Genomic DNA, 13,336 nt, shown 5'->3' with positions numbered 1-13,336 from the left:
GATCGTAACAGAGCGCAGCACAGAGACCGGAGGTATAGATGATCGTTAAATTCGCTGGATATTTTGAACATTAATCATTGAACTGGATGACGCCAAGATCACGAACTTAATGAACGTGCTCAAGAGGCATATTAGCAATTAGATAATCGTGCGTAATCGGCTTGAGCTTACGATGAAACGATATGATGCTGCATTTGTGAATTCTCAACGTAAGCATGTACCGGATACACCATTCAGAAAACCGATTTAACAACAGTTGTAGAGCATAGCAGTCCTGGATACTTTTAATGACCATGAACACACGGCAGTCAAATGGTAGTACAGTAACGAGGTCATCGTTGAAGATGGAAAATAATAAAGGGCCCAGGTTACATATATGCATACCAAAATGGCCTAACCAAAATTACATAGGAAGGGTGACTTGTGAAATTTGCACAGCAGGGTTGTCTCATTAAATATTTGGATTGCTCATCAGTATTGCGAGAAGAGATGAACTAGCCTATGGCTAAAAATCTCTATAATAAAGTACAAAAAAAAAAAAAAAAAAAATCAGTATTGCGTTTATGTTAAGCCTGAATTCCTAGAAATGCAAATGGGGCGTATTGCCGAGGGTGGGCGGGGGGCTTTGTATACCATCCAACCCTACGACATGGACTAAAATAAGGACACGGGATATAGCACAATACATCAATAGATCACTAGTCGCAGTGGATTTACTGTTGCAGGGGATTACTGTTTACACCAATGTTTGAAGTCAAAATAAATACTTAGGCTGTTCGCAATGCTGTTGTATTTAATATGGACTGTAACAATTTGAAACTAGAACAGAAACACACCCCCGCAATGTTGAATTGACCAGTTTGGCGTGACTTTCTACCAGCGATTCCACAAAACTGGACCAACTAATTTCTTTGATGGCTACTTTTCTCGTGGTTCTAGAAGAAAAACTCTCAAAATAATGTTTTATTTCAAAGTTCGAATGATAGTAAACGTCATTTTAACTGCTCGAATGAAGTGGTTAATTGCAGTTTCATTATTCGAGCACTGTTTTGCACTAGATTTGCAACTGCTCGACTATCCTGTTTTATTTCTGAACGGTTTTGGAACACGAATGGTACTATGTTTTAAATTTATTTTGATGTATTTGTGGAGCTTCTAATATGACAGATGGCAGATGGCCAGGGGAAAACGAGCTGACGAAATGAAATCTCATTCTGTTATTGTTTTATAGAACTCATGTAAATGCATGGATCCTCAGAATTTCATGATAGCGCTTGTGTCTTTTACAACAAACAGATAGTATTTCATATGAAACCAGGCAGCTAAGAATTTATTCCAAGACTTTTTCAAGACTGAGATGCTCTTATATGATATTAGGTCTCAGAAATTATTGCAAGGACCCTCTGGTGCTCATAGGTGTGTGTGTGTGTGTCATCCTCTATCCCTCACCCAGCCGGGGGTGTTGGATAAGTAGATCTGCGAATAATTTGATCAAATCTCATGCTCCGTAGTGGTTCCCTTTATGTTGTGAAGACTAGTACTTCAAAAAGGGTAACTTTTGAGGCAAGACAGGGTGTCCTCAACAAGTTAAGGGAACAGGTTGCACTAGATGTCCATAACAGGTACAGCAAAACATCACATAGACGGCCTTATTCACACTAACTACTCAGGGGGTAGATGGTCAAGAAGAGCCACCGCCGCCAACTAAAGCTTTAACCGGGTACCTGGGACTCCCACAATTTAGCCGCGGCAATAGTCAGCAGACGATGCCCTGTGCGTATTTAGTATGTAATATGTTTTATTTGGATACTCAAAATGATTGAAGCCATGCGTCATCTAAACCATAATTTGCATCACCACAAATACACTTTTCAACAATCTTCAACTGGAACGTACTCACCAAATCACTACACCCGGGAGTGCATTCCCGATGCTTCCACGCATATTTTTCTCTAGTCATCCCTAAACATTTCCTCCTCCAGCGACTCCAACCACACAACAACCAAATATCACTTTTCTTCGCTTTTCTTTTTCATGTCACTCCGTGCACAAAAGCAATGCACATCGCAAAACCCTAACAATAGATCAGCGCCGTTCTCATCACCACGTACATAAACTGAAATTAAAATTTTCACTCGCGATGTCGCGATGCCACAACTTTCTGGTCCGGGAGAAAAAATCAAACCACGCAGATAGCACCAAATCTTCTGATGCTTGCAATTTTGCAAACATGATGAATCATGTTTTCTTTCTCGATTCTAAAACTTCTCGGAAAGCGAGAAAACCACCAATCACACACGTATAACCGTCCGGGAGGCAGAGTGCCAGCGCTAATCCGGCAAATGCAGCCGAAAACTATGAATGCGAACGCACGCACAAAACAGAGAACAAACTTAAAACACAACCGTATACAAAGGAATTCGAAACTGCACTCAGGACACTCTGGTGCTCATAGGTCCCCAAAACTGGATTTTTTTTTTTTGAGACTTCTGGTAGATTAGGTATGATACCTGAAGATCTTTATCTACACACTAATCGAGTCAGCACGGTTTTACCGAGTTTTTGAATTGCGGAACTGTTCGGTAAAAGTTTAAAAATCTGTGGAAAATTTATTAATGAGAATATTTGTTCTGAACTTGTACATACTTAGTTCTGTTAACCCCATTTAATGATAGAAAATAAAATTGGTCGATTTCATTGATTCCTTACGGATAACGGTCATTTGAATTTTTACCGACTTTTTCAGCAATTCAAAAACCCAGTAAAAAAATACTGACTCCTGTAAAAAAATCTTAGTGTGTATCTAACAATTCAAATAACATCTCTCAGATCAGATAGAAATTATTCCAAAATCTTCATGTGTTTGAAAATTTCCATAAAGTTCTTTGGCTATTTTTTCTAGGCATCAGGTTGATCAGCTACTTAATATTCTAAAGATCTTCAGGTGATCAGAGGTCTCCAAAAACTTCTCATGATATTTTTTTCAAGTCTTCAGGTTGATCAAGTATTACTCAGAAGATCTTAAACTGTCTAACAATTTAAATCACGTTGCTCAGAAATTTTGCCCAAGATACCAGGTTGCTCCGAAATTTTTACAAATCTATTAGGTGATCAGAAATAATCAACGATCCAAATCATTTCCCAAGTGATATTCCGCAATCGTCGAATCAAAGATCTCCCTCTGATACAACCTTTTTGGTTGTATAGAGAATTGAATTTGTTGCCAATATGTGGATGAAACGTTTGTAGGAGAAGCTTGTAGGTTGTCGGTATAGATCATCCAAATCAAAAGTTCTTCACCAAACCGAAAGCTTCAAGTTCAAGAGTATTCAGACACAGCATTTTCCCATAGTCATGGCTGCACCGAACCCTCCACGTCTTCTTAAACGGTGAGTTCACCCTGGAACTGGAACGCTGGGATGTAGGTTGCTTACAACTGCGAAGACAATTTACATAAGCGATTCACGAGTTGCTTACCGCCTGCAAATCTTTCGCCTAGGCAGCCGTTATCTTAAACTTGGTGCCGTCGTAAGCCGCATCACAAGCAGCTTCAATGGCTCATTCTCCAGAACCCGCAGAATCGTCCGGAACCTCTTCTCGTGGTTCGAACTCATTACCTGACACTGGATTACTCTATTGTAACCATCTTGTTCCAGGAGACATGTTCTTGAATCAGAATCACCTTCTCCGTTCAACCAGCAAACAAACTTTGCACACGCACGCATTTCTAGAGATAAATTCCGAACACTTTTTTTTTAAATTGAGCGATAATCAGGGTAGTTGATCGATAGCTCGATGACGTCATTTCGTTGGCGTCTGCAATGGGAAATTCTCATAGCAAATGACGATGGGACGTTGTCGAGTTGTTGAATAGCAACTATCGTGGTAACTCACCGATTACCTGTCGATCTGCCAAATTTGGAAAGACATCTGCATTGAATTGTCTCATATAATAATATTCCGCCCACTATATCACAAGAAATTGCAAGTAGTTGAGTGGAATGGAGATAAGTTAAGCATTGGGTACAGGACCAAGTCTCCCCTGGGTGGTGCCAAAAGATGAGCGCAATAGAATCATCAAGTTGCCATAAGGCACGGAATGAGACTATTGCATGGCTGGGTAGTCAAAGTCTTCCATTCGTTAGTCATTTCAGGTGGATTAGAACAGGTTTAGGTTTAGGGTGGGCGTTGGCCAGATTTGGATTTTTCAGATGTAATCCTGGATAGGACCCTGTCATTGAACGTCGCGTGAAAGTGGAACTTAATGAAGGCCTAAGTACTTTTTCGTAGTTTTTAGTTTTCGGATTTGAAAGATCGTCGGTTACAGTGGCCTGCTTACTGAGCAAAAAAAACGTGGTCCCAGGTCCTTACACATCAAAGAGATGGTAAAATCGCTTGTGTATCGTGTATTTTGCGAAACTCGTTGTTGTCGTTGGTTCCGGGTTTGAATGGATACACAAATTTGAGCAACGGTATTATGTGATATGAGGGGCTCGGTGGCCTTAGAGCAACCGTTTTTGCTTACTGAGCAGAACATCATGAGTCTAATCTCAGGCCCATCCACATTCAAGATTCGTCAATCGTTTTATTTGTTAATATGACTACATGTTTGCTTAATAACAGCAACTCGGTGAATAAAAAGGTGCTCGTCTGCCTAGTGGCAAACGTTTTTGCTTACTGAGCAGAAGACCGTGGGTTTAGTCTCAAGCTCCTTCGCGTTATATGATCGTTAGGACATCAATTCAGCTTATCGTTTACCAAAACGAACCCTGCTGCAAACCCAACCCTCTTATCCAACATCCCAGTGATTCCTCGTGGAAGTGCAGAGGTGTTCTCGGCTTCCATCAAAGCGAGTGTCATGTCAACACAATCCTTCCCATTCCTTTCTTGACCTGTGTTCGGGCGCGGCCGGCGCTGGTATTGCCTAATTTAAGATCACCAGTTTTTACACATTGAGGATGATTGCTAGTCCCAAGCATCGTCTATTGGTTCTCTGTGTAATTACAGCTGGTCTGGCAATAACAGAGTAGCAACCGTGGGCGGTCAATCAAGCTCAAGCTCATTTCGTCAGCACATCCTTCTGTATTCATGTTTACGAAAAACGACAGCGAGGCACAAACATAATGCCGGGTTCTTTTCCGTTCAACAACGGAAACAACAAATATTCGCGTTTGAAATATTTAAAATACACCAAACGTCATAATAACAAAATTGGAAACAAGGTGCACTACATTGCGCATGATGGTTAATCAAGACATCAATCGAAAGGTGAGCTCTGTGTTGCTTGAAATATTAAATACATTTACCGAGACATTTACATGTACATATTGCGAAGTTTTTCTTCATTTAGACTCGAGTGATTTTCTCATATTTTGCTATCGATTTTGCTCTCACCAATTCCATCTTGGAACATATATGACACTTGGTTTCCATGACATTTCTTCTGATGTTTACTTTTGACTCCTTTGTTCCAAACCAGTTTCCGTGCGACAAGGACAAAGCCACAGAAGATTTTGGCAGCTTCCACATTTCGCCGAGAAAGTCTAAACATTCATAGAAACCACAATTGGAAGATTGCCGCAAAAGAACAACGCAGATGTCGCCACTGCATGATGATGATAATGTTGACAAACTGCATATAAAATTCGTGAAAAATAGCATTAAATCATAATTTTCATCAAGCCTGTGGGGGGCAACTTAGCTCCCTTAGCTCAGTCGGTAAAGGCGCAGCTACAAAGCAAGACCATGCTGGAGGTGGCTGGGTTCGATTCCCGGTCTGGTCTAGGAATTTTTCGGGTTGGAAAATTTCTCGACTTCCCTGGGCATAGAAGTATGATTGGACTTGCCACACAATTATACCAATACAAAAATGGTACAGGCATCGAAAGCTCTCAATTAATAACTGTAAAAGTGCATCTAGAACACTAAGTTGAGAGCACGCAATAAGCTAATATGCGATATGCAATAAGCTTGAAATGCGAAGAAGAAGAAGAAGAAGAAGGGGGGCAACCCCGGCATAGTGGTTAACAACCAAACCTCTCACGCCAAAGTCACGAGTTCAAATCTCACTCCCGGACAAGTCAGGAATGACCCAAGAGTGTTAAAATGACTATAATAAAAAAAACAAACCTTCCAATATAACATTCGAATTGAAGAAGAAAACATTTTTACGATGTGCATCTTTGATTTTTCCAGATGAACTTTCATAAGATATATTAATTTCATTTCACTGCTCCATCAATGCTGCATCGTAAATATGATGTAAACAGAAGTAAATTGCTCAATTACTCAAAACAAAGATGATTTGTCATCTTGTTATCACTTTGAAGACCATCTAGCACCATTTTATAGTATGGTGCGTGTTGAGTAAATTAAGTTCCGGTGCGTTTTCCGTCGAAAATTGTGAGTAAAGGGTGTCCACGATTAAATTGCCACACTATGAAATTGCTCTATTTTTTTAACCGTTGGGTAGAATTTAATGAAAATTTGGGTGGATTTAGTTCATAGTGCATTATTTACATCCTGCAAGTTTTAAAGTCCTGTGATCAAAACTCGCGGAAATGGAGTCGAAAGAACAGCTCGTGCGTGATAAAATCTTGCGCATTCATCACGAGAACAAGGATCTCTCGCATCGTTCCATCGCTAAAACGTTGGGAATCGTGAATTCCACGGTGTCGCGAGTGATTAAGCGGTTCGAGGAACGGTTGACCACCGATCGGAAGCCCAGAAGTGAAGGAAAAAGTATTCCGTACAACACCAAAAATCACAACCGCGTAGTTGGGGCCTTCAACCGAAATCCGAACGCCTCCGTTAGGGATGTGGCTAAGAAGCTGCACCTAAGCCGAAGTTTTGTCCAGAAGGCCAAAACTAAGGCTGGGCTTCGAACGTTCAAGGTACAAAAGGCCCCTAATCGCGACGAGAAGCAGAACAAGTCCGCCAAAACCTGTGCCAGGAAGTTGTACCTCAACATGCTGACGAAAGTTGAATGCTGCATCATGGACGACGAAACATATGTGAAGGCCGACTTCAAACAGATCCCCGGCAACCTGTTTTTCACGGCCAAGGATAAGTTCAGCGTTCCGGAGCATGTCCGCACTCAGAAGATGTCCAAATTTGCGAAGAAATTCCTGGTTTGGCAAGCCATCAGCACGTGCGGGAAGCGGAGTGCACCTTTCGTGACCCAGGACACGATGAACGGACAGGTGTACATAAAAGAGTGCCTCCAGAAGCGGCTGCTTCCTCTCCTGAAGGCCCACAACGTCCCAACAATCTTCTGGCCGGATTTGGCCTCATGCCACTACTCCAAGGACGTGCTGAAGTGGTATGCGGACAATAAGGTCAATTTCGTGCCGAAAATGTTCAACCCTCCCAACACTCCGGAGCTCCGCCCCATCGAGAAGTACTGGGCGATTATGAAGCAGCACCTTCTTAAACGACCTAAGGTAGTGAAGACAGTCGAGGAACTGAAGAAAGTATGGGTTTACATGCAAAAAACGGTTGATTCACAGGTTGTGCAGAATCTTATGGCCGGGGTTAAGGCCAAGGTGCGGGCATTTGCGTATGGACTGTAAATAAAATACAAGTAAAATGGTAAAATGAAGTTTAATAGTTATTTCTCAATCCCTGAAAATTTGATGGCAATCGGATGAAAACTCGAATTTTGCGAATCAATTTTGTGTGTGGCAATTTCATCGTGGACACCCTTTACCAATATGTTTACTTGAACAAGGCCAAAATGAACATTTATTGAATATTGGCGTCCTATACAACCAATTCTCTATTACCACCAACATGATACAACCTTTCCTAAGTAAATTCACTTAATTTCCACTTTCATCTTAGTGGAAATCGCACATATTCACCATTTTCCGAAAAATGCAGCTGCGCCGGAGGTAACCTCTCCCTGTGGGTGCAAACCATGGGGTAAGTCACACAGCACATTTGCCGGAATTATATTCTACACAGCTTGGGCACATCCATCGGCACATTTTCGACATACCTTCGACACAATCTCGTAGGCATTAGATTGGTGTAAATAAAATGGGAGCACTGCTGGATAACTGTCATTGAAGTTGTTAAGAACATTACGTGCTGTTTGACTGTATGTTCAGGGTCATCTTCTAATTGAATATACCAGAGAAACTCAGACCAGCAGTTCACTTATAGATCTAAATACGAAATGTAGGTTCTAGAGTAGACTCAAGAGAAAGAGGCAGTTAATCAGACCTCATCAGTACCCTTAATTCAAATACTGCTGCAACTCACACAAAACAAACTAAAGAAGTCTATTACCCTCTATAGTCGGTCTTCAACAATACTCCCCAGCGGTTCCAACTCTTTCCGGCCGAAAGGCTAGGTTTCTGGTTTGCCTTTGAGGGCATTATAAAACACTAAAACACAGAACTTTTATTACCCTATGGATCACAAAACACCGAAATTTCGCACACCCGCCACATCCCGCGTCATCCTCAATCCGATTTATTCTTGCTATTTCAAACCAAAACATTCAAGGTGTCAGAAATACCGGGTTGCCGGGATGGGTATTTTACAAACAATCGCAGCTTGCTCTATGACCGGCACAATCAGCATACTTGCGGCACACTGACAAAAAAGATGACCCAAAATTGGTGTGCGGAGTGACCTACCTCTTGGTGCAAACTTGTTATGCATAATTTGCCATGAAAACATCTCCGATCCATACCGAAATAATAACAAATAGTTTTCAAACACGTTTTCTTACACAATTCAAGCAAAAGTTTCCACGGGAAATTATTAGTTTTTCTTTATGACCGATTTGCCCCAAAAAGCATCTGTTTTACTTGGAAAATTAGGAAACTATCCTCCTTCTAGTAGTTCTCACTTCGAAATGTAGCTGGTGAAAGCTTGGAAAAGTTTCACTGCAAGACGCCAATATGAAGTCTCGTATTAAATGAGTTTATAGTTTGTTCTGTTCGTTCTGTCATACCTCCCGTCAGTTGTACCGTTGTACCGCTGATAGTTTGCCCAAAAATGTCAAAGCTACGAGCTACGGTACACCCATAGAGACATCTATATGTGGTTGACAGGGATAGAGTTCCTCTGTTGACTTCAAACATGAAGTATTGGGATATTTTCCCAGAATGTCACGCTTCCTTTGCTCTATCAAACGATGCGTTGCACTTACTCGCAGTTTATACCCCGTTCACATTACAGCCTATATCACGTAATATAGGCTGTCTTGCAATGAGCACTCATACATAGGATTTCCAGTGAAAACTACACAGCAAAAAAATAATTTTGATATCACGTCAAAGTGGATGCACTACAATCATGTCGAAAATATGGTGTAATATTACTTGCTAAAAAGGACAAAATTATCATTAATACAATGCATGAACTGACATTGCGTTGCTTTTACTGCATTTCTTTATTTATGTGGTCATAAAAATTACATGAAATTTTCGACATGATTGTAGTGCATCCACTTTGATGTGATATCAAAATTATTTTTTTGCTGTGTAGATGTATGAGTGCTCATTGCAAGACAGCGTATATCACGTGATATACGCTGTAATGTGAACGGAGTATTACTCGATCCTTATTGGGAATAACATTGTGGCCTTTCATTAGGTGCGGTTTTTCATTTCGAAAAGCAAAGGCCGCGTGAAACATTGTGCAAAGGCTCTTTTGAGAAAATCCAAAAAGCCGTGCGGTGTATCAAATACGCTGAATTTTACAATACACACGTAGAAATACCTAATCTTACACGTGACTGAATCCATCTTTGGCATAAAGGATAAGACGTAAACAAACATGTCATGTAAAATTAAGTGCTCCGAGACTGAAAAATTCGAAAGCACGTTTGATTGAACTGAATTTCACATCTATTATGACTAAATTTTATGTCAAAATTGACGCTCGTATATGTCAGTCTCAGAGCACCTTAATTTACATTAATTTTTCTAAGTGTGCATCACACAGATCTAAGGAACCTGCTTCCAGTGAACAACACATGTAAAGCACACAAAAAAAAACAAACCAACAATGAGCACCTCCAGCCTGGTGCGTCCCGGCCTCACAACCGCCATCGTAGGACACCTACCGGCCATCAAGCTTCGCCTTCGGCGCAAAGTGCCCCAGCTGACCTTTCAAGACGTCCGACGGGTGCGGGCACGCTTCTATGAAGCTCTGGCCAGTGAACTCTACGAATCCGGTTGCCCCAATGCAGCCTTTCTCCTGTTGCAATTGATCGAGTTCGAACACGATCACGTCCCGCAAACATCGGACTCGACAATCGAAGAGAAACGTTTGAAAAATTCTAAAAATTTGCTCAACTTCCTGACTGAATCACTGCGAGTGGCCGAGGGTCATAAAAACGAACAGCGCTACGCAGACGAGGTAGAACACCTGCTGATGATTGGACGATCCCTGCAAGATGACCGGCACAAGCGGTGGATCGCTCGGCAATTTTTCCTCATCAGCTTGGATCGGTGCACCGATTGTCAGCTGGAGGGGAGCTGGATTGGGACGAAGACAAAATATTATTATGGGATGTTTTTGAATACGGATAAGAATCTGGATGAGGCTGTAGAAATGCTTGAAACAGCTGAGAATTGGGCACGCGGTCAGAATTGGGCTGTGGAAAAAGAAAAGGGAGCTTTGGGGTCTCAATTGTTGACCACTGAAATTTATCACCAACTGTATTTGGCATATTCGGGAATGTGCGATCGATTTAAGAGAACGGATGCGGAAAAGTTTGATTTGTATATGCAATTGAGCCACGAAGCAGCGATAAAATGTAAGTTTCGCAATCATTTTACTTTCTCATGTTGATGGCTCATTTTTTGTTGTTAACAGGCAATTTGAAACACGTTCTTTGTGACTCATATCTAAATTATGGTGATTTTCAACTCGATCAAGGAAGCTATCATCAAGCTCTCGACAGCTATAGACAAGCTTTAAGAATGGCGAAAAGCATTAAAGCTACCGATAAGGATTGTAAGATCCATATACGAATGGCTGCAGTTTATCGAAGCCTGCATGATCCGAAGGAATGTGAATATTGGATGAATATCGTAGACAAGATGACGGCCGACGATCGCACTTCAGAATGCTACGCTGAGCTGCGGATGTTCAATGGCGAGATCCATTTCGCAAACGGCAAGCAAGCTGAAGCTTTGGACGCCTTCAACGACGCTCGAGACGTCTACAAGAATCTGAAGAAGGAGATCAAAATGATTCAAGCAAGCTGCTTCGGAGCTCTTATCGCTGGGGATACGCATTTCGGTCAGTATGCAAAGTTAGTCAGGAAAGCGGAATCTCGAGGACCAATATCAGAGAACGATAGTCTCTTCAAGCTGCTCCGCTGGAACGTGGATAATGAACCGTTCTGGTAAACTGGTTCCGTTGATGGTGAGAATGGCGATAGAGATCTGTTTCGGTAATAAAACTGTGTTTGGTTCATAAAATCCCATTGGCATGCATTAGAATCAAATCAATTTGATTTTTTTTTAAGAATGTATTCAGTCGTCGCGCTTTAACAAACTTAATCACTAACGATATCACAATCAAGTAATCTGACGGAGACTCTACAAAAATGGGTAATCTGTGTGAAATTGTGGCATTTGACATTCAAAAATTTAAATCGATTCATTAGGTTCAACGTTCGGTGCTGCTTGTCTGCGATCGTTGCCTTGTTATTATCGGTAGTGTTCAACCCACGGAAGAATACTTGCTTTACGATCCACTCTTCCTGACCTGGCCACCGAGCATCATTGAGTGACAAGATCACATTCACCTATAAATTCATGAAGTGATAAGCTGAAACCGATCAATACGAGAGAGCAAATTTTTACGACACCTCTGTGGTCCGAAAGAGAATATTTGGAGAACCATAAAATTCTGTGATCTACAGTGTAGTGTTTCAAGGCTAGTCACCGCCACCGCTGAAAGTGGCAGTTAAACAATCGTAAAATTGGTCCATTTTTAACCGACTGTCCGTCCTATCGCGGACGAGTAAAACGCCTATAAATTGTGATTTGCATTCCAAACTGCTTCCTTTTCCAATTCATATCAATCCATAACGACCGACCGTTGTTCACTGCTATCAATAATACGGTGACCGAGGATTGCTGAAAATTTTGACAGATGAAATTGTTTCACCTTTTGGTTGCCGCCCATCATGGTGAGGATAGGTCGTAAAAGCTGCTATCTTTATAACTTAATATGGGAGCAGCAGAAGTAACATGAACCATTGATAATCTAATAAATATGCACTGTGGCTGACGACTGAGTAGGAGAAAATATCCCCGGGTTAGGAAATATGACTGACCATATGTGTGGGAAATTAATATGCAGTCGATACGTTTCTGTCATCCAGTTTGAATTCGGACCTGCTCGGATCTCTGAAAGGATCTGACGTGACTATTTGATGGAACTGAGTGCATCAATATCCGTTTCCACTTCCAGAGGATATTCTCGCCAAGTTGACACATTGTTTGGCTAAATAGTTCTCTCCGATGAGTTCCTGTAAGTGGAAATTGATGAAGCACGTCGTCGTGGTCTGTAGTCGGTAGCGAAAACCACCAGTAGCATGATCGCAATCAGAAAGCGCATCGAGGATTTCGAATTCACGCACCTGGGGAATATTATCGATCAACAAGGGTTACAGCCAGACCCACCGAAAACCGAGGCAATCACAAAGCAATTCAATTATTGGGTTGTTTAATTTCGAAAAACATATCGGTTGATGTACATCATCTGAAAGAGCTTCGTTTTCTGAACACAACGATATTTTTATCGATCCTATAGACATTCATCTCGATTTTAAGTCAAGATTTAAAGCTTTAATTTTTGAAACTAAATCTATTAAATCTATTATTATTAACAGTTCGCTCCCATACAAAGTCCCAGCAAGGGGCGCTAAGTTGATGATTTTTGCTAATATAACCGTACTTATTTAAAATAGTTCTAGTCTAATCTATTCTAATCTAATACAATCGCAGCCAGTACGAGCAAGCATCCTGGAAAATAATTAGGTTAGATTATGAAATTTTTTTTTCTTGTCAATATTGAGGTCTGCAGCATATCAGAGATATGATACAAACGTCAAATCGGCCAGGCCTACTGCGTTATCTTTGTCGCAAAGATTTTTCTTTGAAATGCTTCGAGTTCGAATTAGTATATTCCAACAGCGATGCAATTCATTAATCTACAGGGGTGCAAGGATGCGTGGACATACCGTACCAAACGCTCGAGTTACTATGTGTTATTATGTGTAATGTGTAAATATATGTAAAAAATTGAGAAAAAAATAAAATGGAAGCATCTTACAAAATTGATCATCATGGGGTTTTGG

General features: G+C 41.0%; 2 protein-coding genes across 2 annotated transcripts in view; one reads left to right on the top strand and one right to left on the bottom strand.

The window, feature by feature from the left end:
* BORCS7 (BLOC-1 related complex subunit 7) overlaps window positions 1-13,336 on the bottom strand; it is a 141,965-nt gene that overhangs the window by 52,443 nt on the left and 76,186 nt on the right. The gene's annotated exons all lie outside the window — the stretch shown is intronic.
* On the top strand, window positions 10,011-11,403 carry LOC135702333 (uncharacterized). Its single transcript, XM_065223359.1, has 2 exons — window positions 10,011-10,777; window positions 10,837-11,403. Exons 1-2 carry the CDS (start codon window positions 10,024-10,026, stop codon window positions 11,373-11,375), a joined length of 1,293 nt encoding a protein of 430 aa, XP_065079431.1. The 5' UTR covers window positions 10,011-10,023; the 3' UTR covers window positions 11,376-11,403.

This window comes from Ochlerotatus camptorhynchus, unplaced genomic scaffold (assembly GCF_037179485.1).
Source record: "Ochlerotatus camptorhynchus isolate MF236.1 unplaced genomic scaffold, CSIRO-AGI_Acam_v1.1 ptg000192l, whole genome shotgun sequence".
Lineage (NCBI taxonomy): Eukaryota > Metazoa > Arthropoda > Insecta > Diptera > Culicidae > Ochlerotatus > Ochlerotatus camptorhynchus.
The sequence above is the reverse complement of the archived record's forward strand: the minus strand, read 5'-3'. Positions and strand labels throughout refer to the sequence as shown.